At 54.4% G+C, this 21,680-nt stretch overlaps 1 protein-coding gene across 2 annotated transcripts in view; it reads left to right on the top strand.

Annotated features, from left to right (window-relative positions):
- The window catches only part of haus5 (HAUS augmin-like complex, subunit 5), a 32,745-nt gene that overhangs the window by 4,362 nt on the left and 6,703 nt on the right, over positions 1–21,680 (top strand). For both annotated transcript variants that reach the window (XM_087981067.1, XM_043683247.2), the window contains exons 7-15: positions 1,656–1,815; positions 1,965–2,046; positions 4,677–4,762; positions 10,796–10,853; positions 11,002–11,129; positions 13,021–13,099; positions 17,697–17,854; positions 19,806–19,968; positions 20,721–20,801. In XM_087981067.1, coding sequence (XP_087837193.1) covers positions 1,656–1,815; positions 1,965–2,046; positions 4,677–4,762; positions 10,796–10,853; positions 11,002–11,129; positions 13,021–13,099; positions 17,697–17,854; positions 19,806–19,968; positions 20,721–20,801 — 995 coding nt within the window. The remainder of the gene's footprint in view (positions 1–1,655; positions 1,816–1,964; positions 2,047–4,676; positions 4,763–10,795; positions 10,854–11,001; positions 11,130–13,020; positions 13,100–17,696; positions 17,855–19,805; positions 19,969–20,720; positions 20,802–21,680) is intronic.

The raw sequence follows: 21,680 nt of genomic DNA, 5'->3' as shown, positions 1-21,680 counted from the left end.
TAATCAGTGGAGTGCCACAAGGATCGGTGCTGGGTCCTCTACTTTTTGTCATTTCCATAAATGAGCATAAGAAGTATAGTTAGTAAGTTTGCAGATTACACCAAAACTGGAGGTGTAGTGGACAGCGAAGAAGGTTACCTCAGATTACAACAGGATCTGGACCAGATGGACCAATGGGCTGGGAAGTGGCAGATGGAGTTTAATTCAGATAAATGTGAGGTGCTGCATTTTGGGAAAGCACATCTTAGCAGGACTTATACACTTAATGGTAAGGTCCTTGGGAGTATTGCCGAACAAAGAGACCTTGGAGTGCAGGTTTATAGCTCCTTGAAAGTGGAGTCGCAGATAAATAGGATAGTGAAGAAGGCGTTTGGTATGCTTTCCTTTATTGGTCAGAATATTGAGTACAGGAGTTGGAGATCATGTTGCAGCTGTATAAGACATTGGTTAGGCCACTGTTGGAATCTTGTGTGCAATTCTGGTCTCCTTCCTATCGGAAAGATGTTGTGAAACTTGAAAAGGTTCAGAAAAGATTTATAAGGATGTTGCCAGGGTTGGAGGATCTGTGCGACAGGGAGAAGCTGAACAGGCTGGGGCTGTTTTCCCTGCAGTGTCGGAGACTGAGGGGTGACCTTATAGAGGTTTACAAAATTGAGGGGCATGGATAGGGTAAATAGACAAAGTATTTTCCCTGGGGTCAGGAAGTCCAGAACTAGAGGGCATAGGTTTAGGGTGAGAGGGGAAAGATATAAAAGAGACCTAAGGGGCAGCTTTTTCACACAGAGGGTGGTACATGTATGGAATGAGCTGCCAGAGGATGTGGTGGAGGCTGGTACAATTGCAACATTTAAGAGGCATTTGGATGGGTATATGAATAGGAAGGGTTTGGAGGGACATGGGTCAGGTGCTGGCAGGTGGGACTAGATTGGGTTGGGATATCTGGTTGGCATGGACAGGTTGGACCGAAGGGTCTATTTCCATGCTGTACGTCTCTATGACTCTATAGACAGAAATATGTGCCAGATAGGGACAGGGAAGGTGTGGAGAAAGTGCAAGACACTTTGTAGACTTGACTCCCAGGGAGTGTAGATAAATGTCAGCAAGATAGACCAAGCCGAGGTCTTTTCACAAAAGAGTAGGGTGACTTGATTGAGCTGTTTTAAAAATGAGAGAGGGACTACAACTGTGGAGACTCAGAAACTTAAATTTTTGGAGGCGTGGACAGGGTGTGTTAGGAGACCAGAACAAGGGGCCATCAAGAGAAGACAATCTCTAATAAATCCAATTGCCTTCTCCCAGAGAGTTGGGAGGGCGGGGGGAACTGCGTGTAGGAAATGTGGCACTCGCTCCCTTTTTGGAAGGTGGTGGTGAGGTGAGGGAGTTGCTCTTGCAGTGCGTGGTGTGTGGGGGGGAGCTGCAGGACTCGCTATCAAAATGTACAAGCTGAATTGTATTGATGTATAGAAACAGGGAAGCTGGATAAACAGGTGCGAGAGAAACCAGTGGAAAGTGTGGGATGAAGAAAGGAATGGCGACAAGGCTGGTGTGAAGAAACACCAGCTGAGGGGCTGAATGGCCTCTGTCAGTGTGGGGCACTTGTCAGTGGGCGTGGTCTCTCCCTTGGTGAATTTTCAGCCTGATTTGTTGCTATGCAGAACAAATACTGACGGAGACTTGCGAGAGGCTGCAGGATCTGAAACAGCGAAATATTTTGTTACAAGCATTTCTGCAGCGTGCAGTAAACAGGAGGAAGACACTGGAGGAACAGGGCAAGAAGCTGCACGATCGGCTACATGTCTTCAGACAGATAGGCAGGTGAGGAAACATACTGAGGGTGCATGGCATGCTGTGGGAGGGCTGAGGGAGCACTGTTGGCGATACCATATTCGGCCTGATTTTTGAGTATCCCTTTGAAAACTTTGCTGTTTCCTTACTTTGTCTCATACCTCCCCTATCTGTTTCAGTAAAGCTGAGCAAGATGTGGGAGTTGACAGTACCATGGATGGCAAGTTGTGGCATGGCAGTGGTTTGGAACCCGAGGTGCTGGTGAGTATCAGTGGGAGGATGGGCACCGAGGAACCTGTCCCTGCAGCTGAGTCCTGTTGTGTGTTCATGGGGGTGGTGCTCTGTTCACATTCTCCTTCTGGGGGAGAAGTGGAATTAATCATTGAGACAGCTGGTTTTGGAGGTGGTGGGTCATTGTACCTCCCAACCTATGCCAGAGGAGAGACTGGGTAAGGGAGGGGGGTGTCCTTCCTTTTAACCCACTGTCACCAACTAGCTAGACCTGAGAGGGGGGATATGCTGGGTGAAGCCCCATTACTACAAATAATAGTCCCACACAGTTGGTCATTTTGTTTAATCTGGACTGGGGATGCCTTTGGCATCCCAGAAGAAAGCTGAGAGGTGGCCTCATCAAAGTTGTAAAATTAAGTAAGGGGCTTTCATCTGTATATCTACCCAATCATGTTTCAACTTATTGGTATTAGATCAGAACTAGGGAGCAGTGATAGAAGACAATCAGAGATGTATAGCATGGAAACGAACCCTTCGGTCCAACTCATCCATGCTGACCACAGCCTGATTTAATCTAGTCCCATTTGCCAGCACTTGGCCCATATCACTGTAAACTCTTCCGATGCATATACCCATCCAGATACCTTTTAAATGATGCAAGTATACCAGCTTGCACCCCTTCCTCGAGCAGCTCATTCCATACATGCACCACCCTCTGCATGGAAATGATGCCCTTGGGTCCCTTATAATTCTTTCCCCTCTCACTCTAAACCTATGCCCTCTAGTTCTGGACACCGCACCCAGGGAAAAGACCTTGTTTATTTACTCTATCCATGCCCCTCATGATTTTATAAACCTCTAAGGTCACCCCTCAGTTTCGACACTCCAGGAAAACAGCCCCAGCCTATCTGAGCCCGTTCAAGCTTCACACCATCTTTCCGATAGGAGGAAGCCCAGAATTGCACGCAATATTCCAACAGTGGCCTAACCAATGTCATTTACAGCCGTAACATGACCTCCCAACTCCTGTACTCAATGTATGATCAATAAAGGAAAACGTACCAAATGCTTTTTTCATTATCCTGCCTACCTGTGACTCTAGTTTCAAGGAATTTTGAACCTGCACTCCAAGGTCTCTTTGTTCAGCAACACTCCCTAGGACGATACAGCAACTCTCTGCTTTTATATCCCTTTATGTTATGGACCAGACCAAACTTTCAGCCACAGCAGAGAGAGCTGTATCGAGCAGTTTCAAACCGCCAACCTCAGCGAAACTGAAACCCTGGGTATGTGTGAACCTGACTCCACTCATTCATGCATCCTTCATCTCGTTGAAAAAAAACCACAGAGCTCAAAGATGTTACCTGCTGCTTATGAAGCAGAGATGTTGTCTCCAGGGTGATGATAACACTCTGCAATAGAAACGACGCAGAATAAGTTTTAAAAGGCACAGTATTGTACCAATTGGTCCTTGGATGTGTTCCCTCTTCCAGGATTGGACCAATTCTCTTCTGGATTGTTTGCAGCAACTCCCTGTGCTTAGCTGGGATGTCCTCAACCAAGAATGGTGTCCATATTTTACAAAAACAAGCTTCCAATCTTGATGAGTAACTCACTAGGGTGAGTTTATAAGAGCAAATTATCACACAGGCTGGAATCTGCACTGAAAACAAAAAATGCTGGAGATTACAGCAGGTCAAGCAGCATCTGTGGAGAGAGAGCAAACTAACATTTCTGAGTCTAGATGTCTCTTCAGAGCTGTAGTGAGGTGGGAAGGGGTTTGGAATGCTCCCTCAGGATTCTGACCCTGCACGCACCCCATTATTGAATGAATACTGCTGCCACGCACTTTATGTCAGCTCTGATGAGGAGTCATCTCAACTTGAAATGTTAGCTTGCTCTCTCTCCGTGGATGCTGTCTGACTCACTGTAATCTCCAGTACTTTTGTTGTCAGGGTGAGTTTATAACCCAGTTTCCTGTAGCAGCACCTTGAGCAGTATGGGCAGACGTGTGGCTGATGCTGTTTAACCCTTAAGAAACAGGCAGTCCTCTTGTAGAGGCTAACGTTCTCCATGGAGCACAAGAAATTGACGGAGACATCTGATTGATTGCGGTGATTTAGTTAGTGACTGGTTTCGACAAGGGAGACAATGAAAAACTGTTCCCATTGACTGATGGTAGGAACATGACCCAGATTTAATGTTCTGGGTAGGAGTAGCAGAGACAAGGTTAGAACGGAAATATTTTTAATGCAGTGAGAGATAATGACCTGGATCGCATTGACCATGAGGAAGCTGGAGAAGGATTTCACAAAGAAATTGAGGAAAGATAAGCTTGCAAAACGACTTTCTCTGTGTTCCCACTCCACAGGTTGGAATGACCGGATTTCACTATACAGGGCTGGCATGGCTTGATAGACAGATTAGACTCCTTCATTGCTGTAGTGACTCTGTTTTATAAAAATCAACATGTTCTGGATTTGGAACCTGTGAACTATGTCTGTCTCTCTCACTTTCTGCCTTAATCCCTCTTTGTGTCTGTATGTTTCTCTCTCGCAATCTCCTTCTTTTTCTCTATGTCCTGCACACGTGCACTCCCTCTCTGTTCCAGACTCCGTCTGTCTCATTCGCTCACTCTCTCTCCAATCTCTTTCCCTCAGCAAGATGTTCGGGGAACGTGTTTCACGAGATTCCAGCTCCTGAAGTCGTTATATGATGAACAGGAGAGTCCTCTTGGAGGCAGTGGGTAGGTAGCTCCTGTGCTTCATGCATTTGTGGGTCTTCTCTGTCTAGTGCTTGGCAGATCTTGAGCTGAGAATCCAGGCGGGGGAAGTGGCAGTCACCGATGGTGGAGTGATGGGAATCAACAATTGGCTGGGAGGTGGGTGAGAGGCAAGCATTTGTGCAACATTGAGACTTCAGGGGTTGTAGGGAGTAGAAGAGGTGACAGATGAAAGGAACAATGTAGGAGCTTAAAGAGGTGACAGGTGGCGAGGGGTGTCGGGGTTGTGGGAGGTGACGGCGATGGGGCGGGAGTCGGTGCCTGGGCCGGGGCCGGGAAAGGTGGCGGAGATGGGGACGGGAGTCGGGGCCGGGGGAGATGGGGGAGGAGTGACGGAGGTGGGGGACGGGGGGGCGGGGGAGGGGATGGAGGGCGGGGGAGGGGACGGAGGTCGGGCGGGCGGGGGAGGGGACGGAGGTCGGGCGGGCGGGGGAGGGGACGGAGGTCGGGGGGCGGGGGAGGGGACGGAGGTCGGGGGGCGGGGGAGGGGACGGAGGTGGGGGGGCGGAGGAGGGGACGGAGGTGGGGGGGCGGAGGAGGGGACGGAGGTGGGGGGGCGGAGGAGGGGACGGAGGTGGGGGCGGAGGAGTGGACGGGGTCAGGGGGCGGAGGAGTGGACGGAGGGCGGGGGAGGGGACGGGGGCAGGGGAGGGGACGGGGAGCGGGGGAGGGAACGGGGGGGCGGAGGAGGGGACGGAGGTGGGGACGGGGGAGGTGACGGAGGTGGGGACGGGGGAGGTGACGGGGGAGGGGACGGAGTCGGGGACGGGGGAGGGGACGGAGGTGGGGACGGGGGAGGGGACGGGGGAGGGGACGGAGTCGGGGACGGGGCAGGTGACGGAGGAGGGGACGGGGGTGGGGACGGAGTCGGGGACGGGGGTGGAGACGGAGTCGGGGACGGGGGAGGGGACGGGGTGGGGACGGGGGAGGTGACGGAGTCGGGGACGGGGGTGGGGACGGAGTCGGGGACGGGGGTGGGGACGGAGTCGGGGACGGGGGAGGGGACGGGGGAGGTGACGGAGGTGGGGACGGGGGAGGTGACGGAGTCTGGGACGGGGGAGGGGACGGAGTCGGGGACGGGGGAGGGGACGGAGTCGGGGACGGGGGAGGTGACGGAGGTGGGGACGGAGTCGGGGACGGAGTCGGGGACGGAGTCGGGGACGGGGGAGGTGACGGAGGTGGGGACGGGGGAGGGGACGGAGGTGGGGACGGGGGAGGTGACGGAGGTGGGGACGGGGGAGGGGACGGAGGTGGGGACGGGGGAGGGGACGGAGTCGGGGACGGGGGAGGTGACGGAGTCGGGGACGGGGGAGGTGACGGAGTCGGGGACGGAGTCGGGGACGGGACGGGGGAGGGGACGGAGTCGGGGACGGGGGAGGGGACGGGGGAGGGGACGGGGGAGGGGACGGGGGAGGGGACGGAGTCGGGGACGGGGGAGGTGACGGAGGTGGGGACGGGGGAGGTGACGGAGGTGGGGACGGGGGAGGTGACGGAGTCGGGGACGGGGGAGGGGACGGAGGTGGGGACGGGGGAGGGGACGGAGGTGGGGACGGGGGAGGTGACGGAGGTGGGGACGGGGGAGGTGACGGAGTCAGGGACGGAGTCGGGGACGGGGGAGGGGACGGGGGTGGGGACGGAGTCGGGGACGGGGGAGGTGACGGAGTCGGGGACGGGGGAGGTGACGGAGTCGGGGACGGGGGAGGTGACGGAGTCGGGGACGGGGGAGGTGACGGAGTCGGGGACGGGGGAAGGTGACGGAGGTGGGGACGGAGTCGGGGACGGGGGTGGGGACGGAGTCGGGGACGGGGGAGGGGACGGGGGTGGGGACGGAGTCGGGGACGGGGGAGGTGACGGAGTCGGGGACGGGGGAGGTGACGGAGGTGGGGACGGGGGAGGTGACGGAGTCGGGGACGGGGGAGGTGACGGAGTCGGGGACGGGGGAAGGTGACGGAGGTGGGGACGGAGTCGGGGACGGGGGTGGGGACGGAGTCGGGGACGGGGGAGGGGACGGGGGTGGGGACGGAGTCGGGGACGGGGGTGGGGACGGAGTCGGGGACGGGGGAGGGGACGGGGGTGGGGACGGAGTCGGGGACGGGGGAGGTGACGGAGTCGGGGACGGGGGAAGGTGACGGAGGTGGGGACGGGGGGGCGGAGTCGGGGACGGAGTCGGGGACGGGGGATGTGACGGAGTCGGGGACGGGGGATGTGACGGAGTCGGGGACGGGGGAGGGGACGGAGTCGGGGACGGGGGAGGGGACGGAGTCGGGGACGGGGGCGGGGACGGAGACGGAGGAGGTAACGGGGGTGGGGACGGAGGTGGGGACGGTGTCGGGGACGGGGGAGGGGGCGGTATCGGGGACGGGGGAGGGGACGGGGAAGGTGACGGAGGTGGGGACGGGGAAGGTGACGGGGGAGGGGACGGGGGAGGTGACGGAGGTGGGGACGGGGAAGGTGACGGGGGTGGGGACGGGGGAGGGGACGGGGGAGGGGACGGGGAAGGTGACGGAGGTGGGGACGGGGGAGGGGACGGAGGTGGGGACGGGGAAGGTGACGGGGGCGGGGATGGAGGTGGGGACGGGGGAGGTGACGGAGTCGGGGACGGGGGAGGTGACGGAGTCGGGGACGGGGGAGGGGACGGAGGTGGGGACGGGGGAGGTGACGGAGGTGGGGACGGGGGAGGGGACGGAGGTGGGGACGGGGGAGGGGACGGAGGTGGGGACGGGGGAGGTGACGGGGGCGGGGACGGAGTCGGGGACGGAGGTGGGGACGGGGGAGGTGACGGAGTCGGGGACGCGGGAGGTGACGGGGGAGGGGACGGAGTCGGGGGAGGGGACGGAGGTGGGGACGGAGGTGGGGACGGGGGAGGTGACGGAGGTGGGGACGGGGGAGGTGACGGAGGTGGGGACGGGGGAGGTGACGGAGGTGGGGACGGGGGAGGTGACGGAGGTGGGGACGGGGGAGGTGACGGAGTCGGGGACGGGGGAGGTGACGGGGAAGGTGACGGAGGTGGGGACGGGGAAGGTGGCGGAGGTGGGGGCGGGGACGGGGGAGGGGTCGGAGGTGTGGACGGGGGAGGTGACGGGGGAGGGGACGGGGGAGGTGACGGAGTGTGGGACGGGGGAGGTGACGGAGTGTGGGACGGGGGAGGTGACGGAGTGTGGGACGGGGGAGGTGACGGAGTGTGGGACGGGGGAGGTGACGGAGTGTGGGACGGGGGAGGTGACGGAGTCGGGGACGGGGGAGGGGACGGAGTCGGGGACGGGGGAGGGGACGGAGTCGGGGACGGGGGAGGTGACGGAGTCGGGGGCGGGGACGGGGGAGGTGACGGAGTCGGGGACGGGGGAGGGGACGGAGGTGGGGACGGGGGAGGTGACGGAGTCGGGGACGGGGGAGGGGACGGAGGTGGGGACGGAGGTGGGGACGGAGGTGGGGACGGGGGAGGGGACGGAGTCGGGGGCGGGGACGGGGGAGGTGACGGAGTCGGGGACGGGGGAGGGGACGGAGGTGGGGACGGGGGAGGTGACGGAGTCGGGGACGGGGGAGGGGACGGAGGTGGGGACGGAGGTGGGGACGGAGGTGGGGACGGGGGAGGTGACGGAGTCGGGGACGGGGGAGGTGACGGAGTCGGGGACGGGGGAGGTGACGGGGGAGGGGACGGAGGTGGGGACGGGGGAGGTGACGGAGTCGGGGACGGGGGAGGTGACGGAGTCGGGGACGGGGGAGGTGACGGGGGAGGGGACGGAGGTGGGGACGGGGGAGGTGACGGAGGTGGGGACGGGGGTGGTGACGGTGTCGGGGACGGGGGAGGTGACGGAGTCGGGGACGGGGGAGGGGACGGAGTCGGGGACGGGGGAGGGGACGGAGTCGGGGACGGGGGAGGTGAAGGAGGTGGGGACGGGGGTGGGGACGGTGTCGGGGACGGAGGTGGGGACGGGGGAGGTGACGGAGTCGGGGACGGGGGAGGTGTCGGAGTCGGGGACGGAGATGGGGACGGGGGAGGGGACGGAGATGGGGACGGGGGAGGTGACGGAGTCGGGGAGGGGACGGAGGTGGGGACGGGGCTCCAGGACGGGGGAGGGGACGGGGGAGGTGACGGAGTCGGGGAGGGGACGGAGGTGGGGACGGGGCTCCAGGACGGGGGAGGTGACGGAGGAGGTGACGGAGATGGGGACGGGGGAGGTGACGGAGTCGGAGACGGGGGGCGGAGTCGGGGACGGGGGAGGGGACGGTGTCGGGGACGGAGGTGGGGACGGGGGAGGTGACGGAGTCGGGGACGGGGGAGGTGTCGGAGTCGGGGACGGAGATGAGGACGGGGGAGGTGACGACGGAGTCGGAGACGGGTGGGGCGGAGTCGAGGACGGGGGAGGTGACGGAGTCGGGGACGGGGGAGGTGACGGAGTCGGGGACAGAGTCGGGGACGGAGGTGGGGACGGGGCTCCAGGACGGGGGAGGTGACGGAGGTGGGGACGGGGGTGGGGACGGGGGAGGGGACGGAGGTGGGGACGGGGGTGGGGACGGGGGAGGGGACGGAGGTGGGGACGGGGGAGGGGACGGAGGTGGGGACGGGGGAGGGGACGGAGGTGGGGACGGGGCTCCAGGACGGGGGAGGTGACGGTGTCGGGGACGGGGGAGGTGACGGAGTCGGGGACGGGGGTGGGGACGGAGGTGTGGACGGGGGAGGGGACGGAGGTGTGGACGGGGGAGGGGACGGAGGTGGGGACGGGGGAGGGGACGGAGGTGGGGACGGGGGAGGGGACGGAGGTGGGGACGGGGGAGGTGACGGAGGTGGGGACGGGGCTCCAGGACGGGGGAGGTGACGGAGGTGGGGACGGGGGAGGTGACGGAGTCGGGGACGGGGGTGGGGACGGGGGTGGGGACGGGGACGGGGGAGGGGACGGAGTCGGGGACGGGGGTGGGGACGGAGGTGTGGACGGGGGAGGGGACGGAGGTGTGGACGGGGGAGGGGACGGAGGTGTGGACGGGGGAGGGGACGGAGGTGGGGACGGGGGAGGGGACGGAGGTGGGGACGGGGGAGGTGACGGAGGTGGGGACGGGGCTCCAGGACGGGGGAGGTGACGGAGGTGGGGACGGGGGAGGTGACGGAGGTGGGGACGGGGGAGGTGACGGAGGTGGGGACGGGGGAGGTGACGGAGTCGGTGACGGAGGTGGGGACGGGGGAGGTGACGGAGGTGGGGACGGGGGAGGTGACGGAGGTGGGGACGGGGGAGGTGACGGAGGTGGGGACGGGGGAGGGGACGGGGGAGGTGACGGAGTCGGGGACGGGGGAGGGGACGGGGGAGGGGACGGAGGTGTGGACGGGGGAGGGGACGGAGGTGTGGACGGGGGAGGGGACGGAGGTGGGGACGGGGGAGGTGACGGAGGTGGGGACGGGGCTCCAGGACGGGGGAAGTGACGGGGGAGGTGACGGAGGTGGGGACGGGGGAGGGGACGGAGGTGGGGACATGGGAGGGGACGGAGGTGTGGACGGGGGAGGGGACGGAGGTGTGGACGGAGGTGTGGACGGAGGTGTGGACGGAGGTGTGGACGGAGGTGTGGACGGAGGTGTGGACGGGGGAGGGGACGGGGGAGGGGACGGGGGAGGGGACGGGGGAGGGGACCGAGGTGGGGACCGAGGTGGGGACCGAGGTGGGGGCGGAGGTGGGGGCGGGGGAGGTGACGGAGTCGGGGACGGGGGAGGTGACGGAGTCGGGGACGGGGGAGGGGACGGAGGTGGGGACGGGGGAGGTGACGGAGTCGGGGACGGGGGAGGGGACGGAGGTGGGGACGGGGGAGGTGACGGAGTCGGGGACGGGGGAGGTGACGGAGTCGGGGACGGAGGTGGGGACGGGGGAGGTGACGGAGGTGGGGACGGGGGAGGTGACGGAGGTGGGAGCGGGGCTCGGGGCCGGGGGCGGTGACAGATGGGGGGGGAGGTTGGGTACGGGGGAGGTGTTCTGTACCTCATATTTATTAAATGTATTTTTCCTTTGCTCACAGTGACAGGGGCTATGACCTGAGAAGTGACAGTTATCAGCAATGGCTGAACCAGATAGAGGTGAGTGCCAATTCTCCTTGGGATATGGGGTCCCACATACCCATACTCACCAGGGTGTAGGGGGCTGCTGAGATAGGGAGCGCTGTGTACGCAGACTTGGGGGTTTTGTCTGGTTTTTTTGCAATTTTCAGCCTTTGTTTTTGTGCAGGGTGTTAATGCGTCACACCCACCAATCCACATCCTGGCGGCAGTGCAGACTCTGGCAGCTGAGAATAAAGAGGAGCTCATGGAACTCCAATCGAAAGTGGATGTGGGAAAGGACATGGAAGTCCTCAGGTAATCTTTGTTTGGCAGAACTCTTGCTGTGTGCAGGGAGCTTTACTCTGTGTCTAACCCCATGCTGTCCCTGTCCTGGGAGTGTTTGGTGGGGACAGTGTAGCGAGAGCTTTACTTTGTATCTAACCCAGTGCTGTCCCTATCCTGGGAGTGTTTGATTGGGAATAGTGTAGAGGAGACAACAAAGCTTCAGATGCTGGAATCCAAGGGAGACGAGCAGGAGGCTGGAAGAACACAGCAAGCCAGGCAGCATCAGGCGGTGGAAAAGTCAATGTTTCACGTGTAACCCTTCAGGACTAGGAGTGGAGGTGAGGGGAGCTGCAGTTAAAGGGGGGTCTGAGGGAGAGTGTTGGGTGGGGAGACTGACAAGAGGGGTGAGGTAGTGATAGGTGAACACAGGTAGAGGGTACGGCCTGTTTGATAATGGGAGGAGTGAATATGGTTGGTGGCTGGAAGGTAGGGTCAGTAAGTGGAATGGAAGGGATGAAGAGAGGCTGGAAAGGGAATTGTGGGATGGGAAGGAAGGTTATTTAAAATTGGAGAACTCTATGTTGAGTCTTCTGGGTTGCCTAGTATAGAAGAAGCTTTACTCTGTATTTTACCCTGTGCTGTTCCTGTCCTGGGAGTGTTTGATGGGGGGACAGTGTAGAAGAAGCTTTACTCTGTATTTAATCCTGTGCTGTCCCTGTCCTGGGAGTGTTGATGGGTGCAGTGTGGAGGGAGCTTTACTTTGAGTTTAAACAAATAGAGGGACTTTTATTTTCAGCATAAAAGAATAGAAAGCATTACTCTGTATCTGCCCCCATGCAATCTCTGTCCGGAGTGTTTGGGAGTACTGTAATAGAAGCTTTACTCCAGTTTAACAGTAGTGGGAGTTTTGCTTCCTATTTAAGAGTGTAGGGATGCTAACTCTGTGCCTGACTCCATACTGTCCTTGACCTTCAAGTGTTTTTTGTTGAGACAGTATTGAAAGTGTGTTTACTTTTTATTTCCATTTCGTGTAAAAGAGAAAAGGGCGATTTACTTTCAGTTTACATTTCATTTAATAGAACAAAGGGAGCTGTACCCTTTATCTAACCCTGAGCTGTCCCTGTCCTGAGTGTGTTTGTGAACAGTGTGAAAGGAGCTCTACTTTCAGTTTAAAAGAAAGAGGAGACTTTACTCCCAGTTGAAATAAGTAAATGCATATTTCTCTGCTTAAAATAGTGTTTGATGGAGACTCAGTGTTAAACAAAACATGTAGAGGAGTCTTTAGTTTTAAAGAGTAGAGGCAGTTTTACTCTGTAGCTAAGCCTGTGCTGCACCTGGCATGGAAGTGTGTGTGGGGTTGAAAATGTGTTACTGGAAAAGCGCAGCAGGTCAGGCAGCATCCAGGGAAGAAGGGCTTATACCCGAAACATCGATTCTCCTGTTCCCTGGATTCTGTCTGACCTGCTGCGCTTTTCCAGTAACACATTTTCAGCTCTGATCTCCAGCACCTGCAGTCCTCACTTTCTCCTCAAAGTGTTTGTGGGGTAAATGTCGATGAAGGTTTATTTTCCATTTGTGGTTTAAAAACGTAGAGAGAGCTTTACTTTAATTGTTTTTAAAGAAGAGAAGAGGCGCATTACTTTTGGTTTGAGAGAGGAGTGTGAGCTTTACTCTGTATCTAGCCCTGTGCCGTCCTTGTCCTGGGAATGTTTGATGGGGGGGAGTGCAGTGTAGAGGCAACTTTACTTTCATTTTAAAGTTGACAGAGCTGGACTCTGTACCCTAACAGTGTTCCCTCTGGTTTGAGTTTCTGAGAAGTGTGTGTGTGTTTACTGGAAGCTCTTTAATCTGACCGAGAGTTGTCTTTTTGTTAATGATATATCACTGCTGAGTCTGGCAATGGTGCCCTTTTTGTTTGCAGGTTCTCCTACAGTCGTTCCCACCTACAGGATGTCTCCGAGGCTCCTGCGGTTCTACGCTCTGTCAAGTCTTTACTTGAGGTTTGTACGATGTGAGAGATTAGCTTTTGAGTGGGAGTGTAAATGTTTGGTCAGAGTGAACATATTCCAAGCACAGGGAGAGCCAGCCTGAAACTATCCAGTAATGCCACACTGATCAGCACAAGTTCATCTTTATGATGTATAGTTGGGAAACAGGCCATCCTGTTCCTTGCTTCTTCCCTGTGCGCTCTCCCACAGCAGTGATTTCTCCCCTCCCCACCTCTCGACTCATCTCCCCTCACTCCCTCACCAACATCTCCTTCTATTCCTTTCTTCCTTGTGTGTTTATACTTCTCTCTCTATTAATAAATTGACATGTTCCAAACCCCTTCCCTGTGGGAACAATTGCACATCCTCCCCTCTCCCCTGTGGGAGCAAGCCCCACATTCCCCACCCCCAGCCTTCTGGGGACTCTTTCCTGAGTGCTGAAACTTTCATCCTTGGCCAAATTATGTTGGAATCAACAATCTGTCCAAGATAATATTCAATAAGTGTAAAAGATGCAAGCTGCAGCTGAAGTTTTATGCCATATCAATGCGTCTGTCAATGTAAACTCTCCTTCTGACTCCCCAAGGCACAAGACAGGACTGTGATTGTATACTCTCCACTTGTCTGTGTAGGTGTAACTCCAAAACAGTCAAGAAGCTTGACACCTTCCAGGACAAAGTAGACCACTTGATTGGCATTCCATACATAAGCATGTGCTCCCCCCCACCACCAACATTCAGTAGCAGCAGTGTGTACTATCTACAAAATGTCCTGCAAAAATTCACTGGTGGGCCACAGAAAGCAAACCCACGACAACTTCCATCTAGAAGGACAACATATGGGAACACCACCACCTTTGAGATCCTCTTCAAGTGACTCACCATCCTGACTTGGAAATATATCACCGTTCCTTCACTGTCACTGAGTTAAAATCCTGGAATTTCCTCCCTGAAGGCATTGTTGGTCAACCCACAGCAGGTGGACTGCAGCGGTTCAAGAAGACAGCCCATCACCAACTTCTGAAAAGGCAATTAGTGATGGAGAATAAATGCTGATCCAGCCACTGACACCCGCCACAGTGAAGTAAATGGAACAGTTCTTGATTATGTCAAAACGCCTTCAGTTTAACAAAATGTTGCTGTGCCTGCAGTTTCCAACCCCCCGCCCCCATCTTTGATGCACTGGTTTTTGTTGTTGCTGTTTGACCAAATGATTGTGTTTCCTTTATTATTTCCTGGGATGTGGCTGTTTGAGGCTGGACCAGCATTTATTGCTCATCCCTAATTGTCCTGGAAAACATTGGGGTGAACTGCCTTCTTGAACTGCAGCAGTTTTTGGATTGTCAGTGGATTCCTGCTTGCTGTGACCATCCGTGAACCACTTGATCACACAGTAGTCGCTGAAAGCTGACATCCTTCCTGAGACAGACTCCATCTCCGTGCAAAGTTGTTTTAGGGAGTCAGGGGGGAACTTGGAGGAGCTGGTGTTGCGTACGGTCACCCTCTGAGACACTGCCCTTACCCTTCTAGCTGGAAGTGTTCAGGAATATGCTGCCTCAGGCGACTTGGTAAATTGCTGCAGTGCGTCTTGTAGATGGCGCACACTGCTATGATTGAGTGACAGTGGTGAAGGGGGCGAATGAACATTGAACATAGAACGTTAAAGTGCTATACAGGCCCTTCGGTCTTTGATGTTGCACTGACCTGTAAAATTAATCTGATGCCCATCTAACTACACCGTTCCATTATTCAGATGTATGTCCAATGCCCACTTAAATACCCTTAATGTCAGCGAGTCTACTACTACTGCAGTCAAGCTGTTCCACGCCCCTATTACTGAGTAAAGAAACTACCCCTGATATCTGTCCTAAATCTATCAACTCTCAATTTAAAACTATATCCCCTCGTGTTAGCCTTCACCATCCGAGGAAAAGGATCTCACTGTCCACCCTATCTAACCCTCTGATTATCTTATACATCTAAATTAAGTCACCTCTCAACATTCTCTCCAACAAAAACAGCTTCAGTTCTCTCAGCCTTTCCTCGTAAGATCTTCCTTCCATACCAGGCAACATCCTGGTAAATCTCCTCTCAACCCTTTCCAAAGCTTCCACATCCTTCCTATAATGCGGTGACCAGAACTGCACGCAATACTTCAAGTGCGGCCTTTCCCAGTGTCTTGTACAGCTGAAGCATGACCTCATCGCTCTGAAACTCAATCCCCCTACCAATAAATGCCAACACATCATATGCCTTTTTAACAGCCCTATCAAACTGGGTGGCAACTTTCAGGGATTTATGCACCTGGACACTGAGATCTCTCTGTTCATCTACACTGCCAAGAATTTTATCATTAGCCCTGCTCTCTGCATTCCTCTTACTACTTCCAAAGTAAATCACCTTGGTTTCCACATTAAACTCCATTTGCTACTTGGCAAAAGTGAGGACTGCAGATGCTGGAAACCAGTGTCTAGGTTAGAGTGGTGCTGGAAAAGCACAGCAGGTCAGGCAGCGTCCAAGGAGCAGGAAAATCGACATTTCGGACAAAAGCCCTTCATCAGGAACTTCTCAGCCCAGCTCTGCATCTTATCTATGTCCCTCTGTAACCCACAACATCCTTTGATACTATCCACAACTCTGCATACCTTAGTATCATCTGCAGATTTACTAACCCATCCTTCTACGCCCACATCCAGATCATGTATAAAAGTGACAAACAGCAGTGACCCCAAAACAGACCCTTGCGGCACACCTGGTAACTGAGCTCCAGGCTGAGCATTTCCCGTCAACCACCACCCTCGGTCTTTTCTTAGCTAACCAATTTCTGATCCAAACCATTAAATCATCTTCAATCCCAAAACTCTGTATTTTGTGCAATAGCCTCCCGTGTGGAACTTTATCAAATGCCTTACAGAAGTCCATAAACACCACATCACCACTTTACCTTCATCTACCTGTTTGGTCACCTTCTCGAAGAACTCAATAAGGTTAGTGAGGCATGACCTACCCTTCACAAAAACGTGTTGACTATCCCTAATCAAATTATTCCATTCCAGATGATTGTAACACCTTGCCCTCAACTGAAGTAAGGCTCGCTGGTTTATAATTACCAGGGTTGTCCCAACTTCCTTTCTTAAACAAGAGAACAACATATGCTATCCTCCAGTCTTCTGGCACTATTCCTGTTGACAATGATGACATCAAGATTGAAGCCAAGGCTGTGCAATCCCCTCCCTGGCTTCCCAGAGAATCCGAGGATAAATCCCGTCCGGCCCAGGGGTCTGATCTATTTTCAGATCTTCCAAAATTGCTAAAACCTCCTCTTTGTCACCCTCAATCCCATCTCATCTAGTAGCTTATGTCTCCGTACTCTCGCTAATGTGAATACTGACAAAAGGTATTCATTAAGCGCTACCCCTATGTCCTCGGATTCCGCGCACAACTTCCCACTACTGTCTTTGAATGGCCCTAATCTTACTCTAGTCATTCTTTCATTCCTGATATACTTACAGATGGCCTTAGGGTTTTCCTTGATCCTATCTGCCAACAACTTCTCATGTCCCCTCTTCTTAGCCCTCTCTTTAGGTCTTTTCTGGCTAACTTATAACTCCCAAGCCCCCAACTGAGCCTTCACGCCTCATCCTCACATAAGCCGCCTTCTTCCTCTTGACAAGAGCTTCAACTTCTTTAGTAAATCATGGCTCCCTCTATCAACAACTACCTCCCTGCCTGATAGGTATATAATTTTCAAGGACCCAGTGGCTGTTCCTTGAATAAGCTCCACATTTCAAGTTTGTCCATCCCCTGCAGTTTCCTTCCCCATGCTATGCATCCTAAATCTTGCCTAATCCCATCGTAATTGCCTTTCTCCAGTTATACCTCTTTCCTTGCAGTATATACCTATTGCTGCCTATTGCGTAAGCATAACCGAATTACAGTCACTATTGCCAAAGTGCTCACCTATCTCCAAATCGAACAACTGACTGGGTTCATTTCGGTAAAAATAATGACTGCAGATGCTGGAAACCAGATTCTGGATTAGTGGTGCTGGAAAAGCACAGCAATTCAGGCAGCATCCGAGGCGCAGCAGCAAAATCGACGTTTCGGGCAAAAGCCCTTCATCAGGAATTTCCCCAGTACCAAATCCAATATGGCGTTGGCCCTTTTTGCCCTGTGTATGTACTGTGTCAGAAAACCCTCCTGCACAAACTGACCCGTCTAAATTAACTGAACTGGAAGTTAAAGTCCCCCATAACAACTACCCTGTTACACTCGCTCCTATTGAGAACCATCTTTGCTATCCTTTCCTCTACATCCCTGGAACAATTCAGGGGCTTATAGCAAACTCCCAACATGGTGACCTCGCCTTTCCTGTTTGTAACCTCAGCCCAAACTACCTCAGTGGATGAGTCCGCAAACATTATCTCAGCTGCTGTAATACTATCCTTGATTAACAATGCCCCCCCCTCCCCCAACCCAATACCCCTGGCTGAAACATCTTAATCCTTGTTGATGTGGGGCTGGAATGATCTGTGGTAAAGTTGAACTGCCCTGCGTTATCTCCCAGAGGGGAAGCAGTTAAATTGCGTTTTTGTGTGGTCCCTCGGCAGGAGAGATGGCGAGACTGTGAGGTCCGGGCAGTGGAGAAGATCGGGGCCCTCAGGCGGGAGAAGGAAATGAGTGGAAGGCTGACGGCGCTGAATAAGGAGTTTAATCGCCTGCTGGAGGAACAGTATGCGCATGATGCTGAGCTCCTGTCTGCTGTCAGGTCAGAAGCTTTGTCCCCTCTTCGACAGTCTTGTGGCGAGGTTAGCTCAGTTGGTGGGATGGCTGGTTTACAATGCAGAGTGATGCCAGCTGTGAGGTTTCAATTCCTGCATTGGCTGAGGTTGCCATGAAGGGATCTGCTTCTCAACCTCTTCCCTCACCTGAGTAAACCACTTTGGGTAAAACACCAGTCATAGCACTGTATAGCATGGAACTTCGGTCCAACTCGTCCTTGCCAACCAGATATCCTAAATTAATCTAGTCCCATTTGCCAGCATTTAGCCCATATCATTCTAAACCCTCCCTATTCATATACCCATCCAGATGCCTTTTAAATGTTGTAATTGTACCAACCTCCACCACTTCCTCTGGCAGCTCATTCCACACATGCACCACCCTCTAAGTGGAAAGAAAATTGCCCCTTACGACCGTTTTTAAATCCTTCCCCTCTTACCTTAAACATATGCCATCAAGTTTTGGACATTCCCATTCTAGGGAGAAGACCTTGGGTATTCATCCTATCCATGCCCCTCATGATTTTATAAGGCCACCCATCAGCCTCTGTGACACTCCATTGAAAATAGACGCAGCCTATTCAGCCTCTCCCTACTCAAACCCCTCCCAACCCTGGCAACATCCTTGCAATCTTTTCTGAACCCTTTCAAATTTCACAATATCTTTTGTGTAGCAGGCAGACCAGAATTGAACGCAGTTTTCCAAAAGTGGCCTAACCAATATCATGTACAGCCGCAACATGACCTCTCAACTCCTATACTCAATGCTCTGACCAATGAAGGCAAGTGTACCAAACGTCACCTTTGCTACCCTGCATATCTGTGACTCCAGTTTCAAGAAACTATAAACCTGGACCTCAAGGTCTCGTGGGTCGGCAATACTCCCCAGGACCTTACTATTAGTGTATAAGTCCTGCCCTAAATTGCCTAACTAAAATACAACACCTCACATTATTCTAAATTAAACTCCATCTGCCACTCCCAGGCCGTCTGATCAAGGTCCTGTTTTATTCTTGCTGTTCACTGCACCAGCAATGTTGGTGTGATCTGCAAACTTCCTAACCGTACTGCCTATATTCATATAAGTGTCTATAAATTATAGACAAGAAGCAGTGGACCCAGCAGCAACCCTTATGGCACACTGCTAGTCACAGGACTCCAGTCTGAAAAGCAACCCTCCATCACGATCCTATGCTAACCAGTCTACCGTCCAGAACCTTGTCGAATGCCTTACTGAAGCCAGTATAGACAACATACACTACTCTCTCGTCATCAATCCTCTTCATTACTTCTTCAAAAAACTCAGTAAAGTTAGCAAGACATGATTTTCCCAAGCATAAAAACCACGTTGAGTATCCCTAATCAGTTCCAAATACACGTGAATCCTGTCCCTCTGAATCCCTTCCAACAATTTTATAAAATCATTGAATTCTTAGTGTGGAGGTAGGCCATTCAGCCCATCAAGTCCACACCGATCCTCCGAGGAGCATCCCACCCAGATCCTGGTGGTGTGACACAGCAGTGTGAACCACCGAGCCACTATGACACATCAACTTACCCATCACTGAAGTCACGCTCCCTGGTCTATAATTCCCTGGCTTTTCCTTACCACCTTTCCTAAATAATGGCACCTTGTTAGCTAATCTCCAGTCTTTTGGCACTTTGCCCATGGCTATGGATAATGCAAGTATCTTGGCATGGGGCCCAGCAATCCCTTCCCTAGCTTCAGTGGAGATCAGCAAACAGGGACCACAGAGGACAGAATGGTAAACCGAATCCTTTGTAAGATGGGACCATATAGATGGCGGAGGTTGGAGCTGCCAGGTAGGAGGCAGTGGAATAGCAGGGTGCTGTCAACCTTTCTGCAGACATTGAGCGGCATCGCTGGTCTCGCCTGCAGCCATATCTCACTGGACAGTGCGCTTGTGTTTGTGACAGGGAGGCCTCGGAGCTGGAACTGACTGCGATGGAGAAGAGGAGCTACCTCCAGGAGCTCTCGGAACAGGCTCAGCTCTTAGCTAACTCCATAGAAACCAAGAACCGTGAGATCCAGATCCTGCAGCAGAAGCACAGCAGCATTCTCCACTTCCAAGCTCTCGTGGTAAGTCTGCTGTTGAGGTAGGGGCTGGGCGAGACTGACAGGATCTGCCTGTGACCTGCTGGAGCGAAGTTTTACACCCTCTGACCTTTCTGTGTTCCCTCCGACCCCTGGTCTCTGAGGGCCCTCCCCAGTGTGAAATGTCACGTGACCGCGATTATCCTGTGCAGTCGATGGATTTGAAAGTATATTCCACCATTTTCAGACAGGAATCACAGCAGAACATCTTCTTTACAAAGATGTGGCTGTCCTGTGGCTTCACAGCCAATGAGTGATGTTCAGTAATGCAAGTTCACTTAGAAAAGCCCTTTGGTGCACAGTGCTATCCCACAACCAGAGTGAGAATGACTCCTCCCACCTGTTTTTCAGTGATACTGGTGAAGGAATAAGTATCGGCCCCAGACATCAGGGAGGGCTGCTTCCTGCTTATCATCAAGATAAGCACACCCACACGAGAGGGCAGACGCAGTTTCCTTTTATAGTGTCAAATCAGAGATGACACCCCTGCTGGTGCAGTGCTCCCTCGGTACTAGTGCGGCACTCCCTCAGTGCTACCCTTGGAGTATTGTCTGGAGTTTTGTACTCCGCCCCCTATAGTCAGGTCCTGTGACCGAGTTCAGTCTGACAGGGTGAATTATTCCTGCGATGCTGACTTGATCTGTTAAAAGGCCAGTTACAGGGTGTGTCCTGTCAGGGGCACTGTGCCTCTGGTGTTCCTTGTTTTCCTCAGCTTTTCTAACAATTGTTGTTTACAGGAGACAAAGCAAGATCTCATCCGTGCTTTAGTGAAAGGGAATTCATCAGCCAAGAGTCAACTTATGAAGACACAAATGGAGGTCAGTCTCCCACTAACCTGTCCCATCTCAGGAACTCCAAACCTTACTAGCATTAGTGAGGCAAGGAACAGGAAGTGAGTGCAGCTAAACATGTGGTTATAGGGTTAGTGCAGGAGGGAGGGCTTCAGAAACTTAGGTCATTGGGGTACCTTCTGGGGAAGGTGGGACCTGTACATGAAGGACAGGTTGTACTTAAACTGGAGGGGCACCAATGTCCTGAGCGGGAGATTTGCTAGAGCACCTTGGGAGGGTTCAAACTAGTTTAGCAGGGGAATGGGAATGAGAGCTACAGATCAGAGGGTAGTTGTTGTATGGGCAGAAATAGAATGCAAGGAGTCTGTCAGGAAGGATACACAGTTGATAGGGATGGGTTAAAGTGTCTGTTTCAATGTAAGGAGTGTAAGGAATAAGTGATGAGCTTAGAGCATGGATCGGTACTGGGAATTACGATGCTGTAGCTGTAACAGAGACATGGATTTCACAGGGGTGGGAATGGTGGCTGGATGTTCAAGGGTTTAAATCTTCTTAAAAAGAACTGGGAGGGGTGCTATTAGAGGAGGGGAAGTAGCGTTATTAATTAGAGAGTGCACTGGAGCTGCAGGGAAAAGACATTTGTTGAGGAAGGTTTGTCAACTGAGTCAGTATGGTGGAAGTCAGTAACAGGAAAGGAGCAGCAGAGAGATGGAAGAACAGATTGTACAGTAGATCTTGGCAAGGTGCAGATGTAACGGAGTTATTGTTATGGGTGACTTCAACATCCCCAATATTGATTGGAACCTCCTCAGTGCAGATGGTCTGAATGGAGCTGATTTTCGTCAGGTTTGTCCAAGAGGGATTTCTGACTCTATGTGGATCGGCCGACTAGAAGGGAGGCCATAT

This window comes from Chiloscyllium plagiosum, unplaced genomic scaffold, assembly GCF_037043375.1.
Source record: "Chiloscyllium plagiosum isolate Xiang-an unplaced genomic scaffold, Cpla_swu_hap1 HiC_scaffold_38, whole genome shotgun sequence".
NCBI classification, from domain to species: Eukaryota; Metazoa; Chordata; class Chondrichthyes; order Orectolobiformes; family Hemiscylliidae; genus Chiloscyllium; species Chiloscyllium plagiosum.
This window is presented reverse-complemented; position numbering and strand designations above follow the sequence as displayed.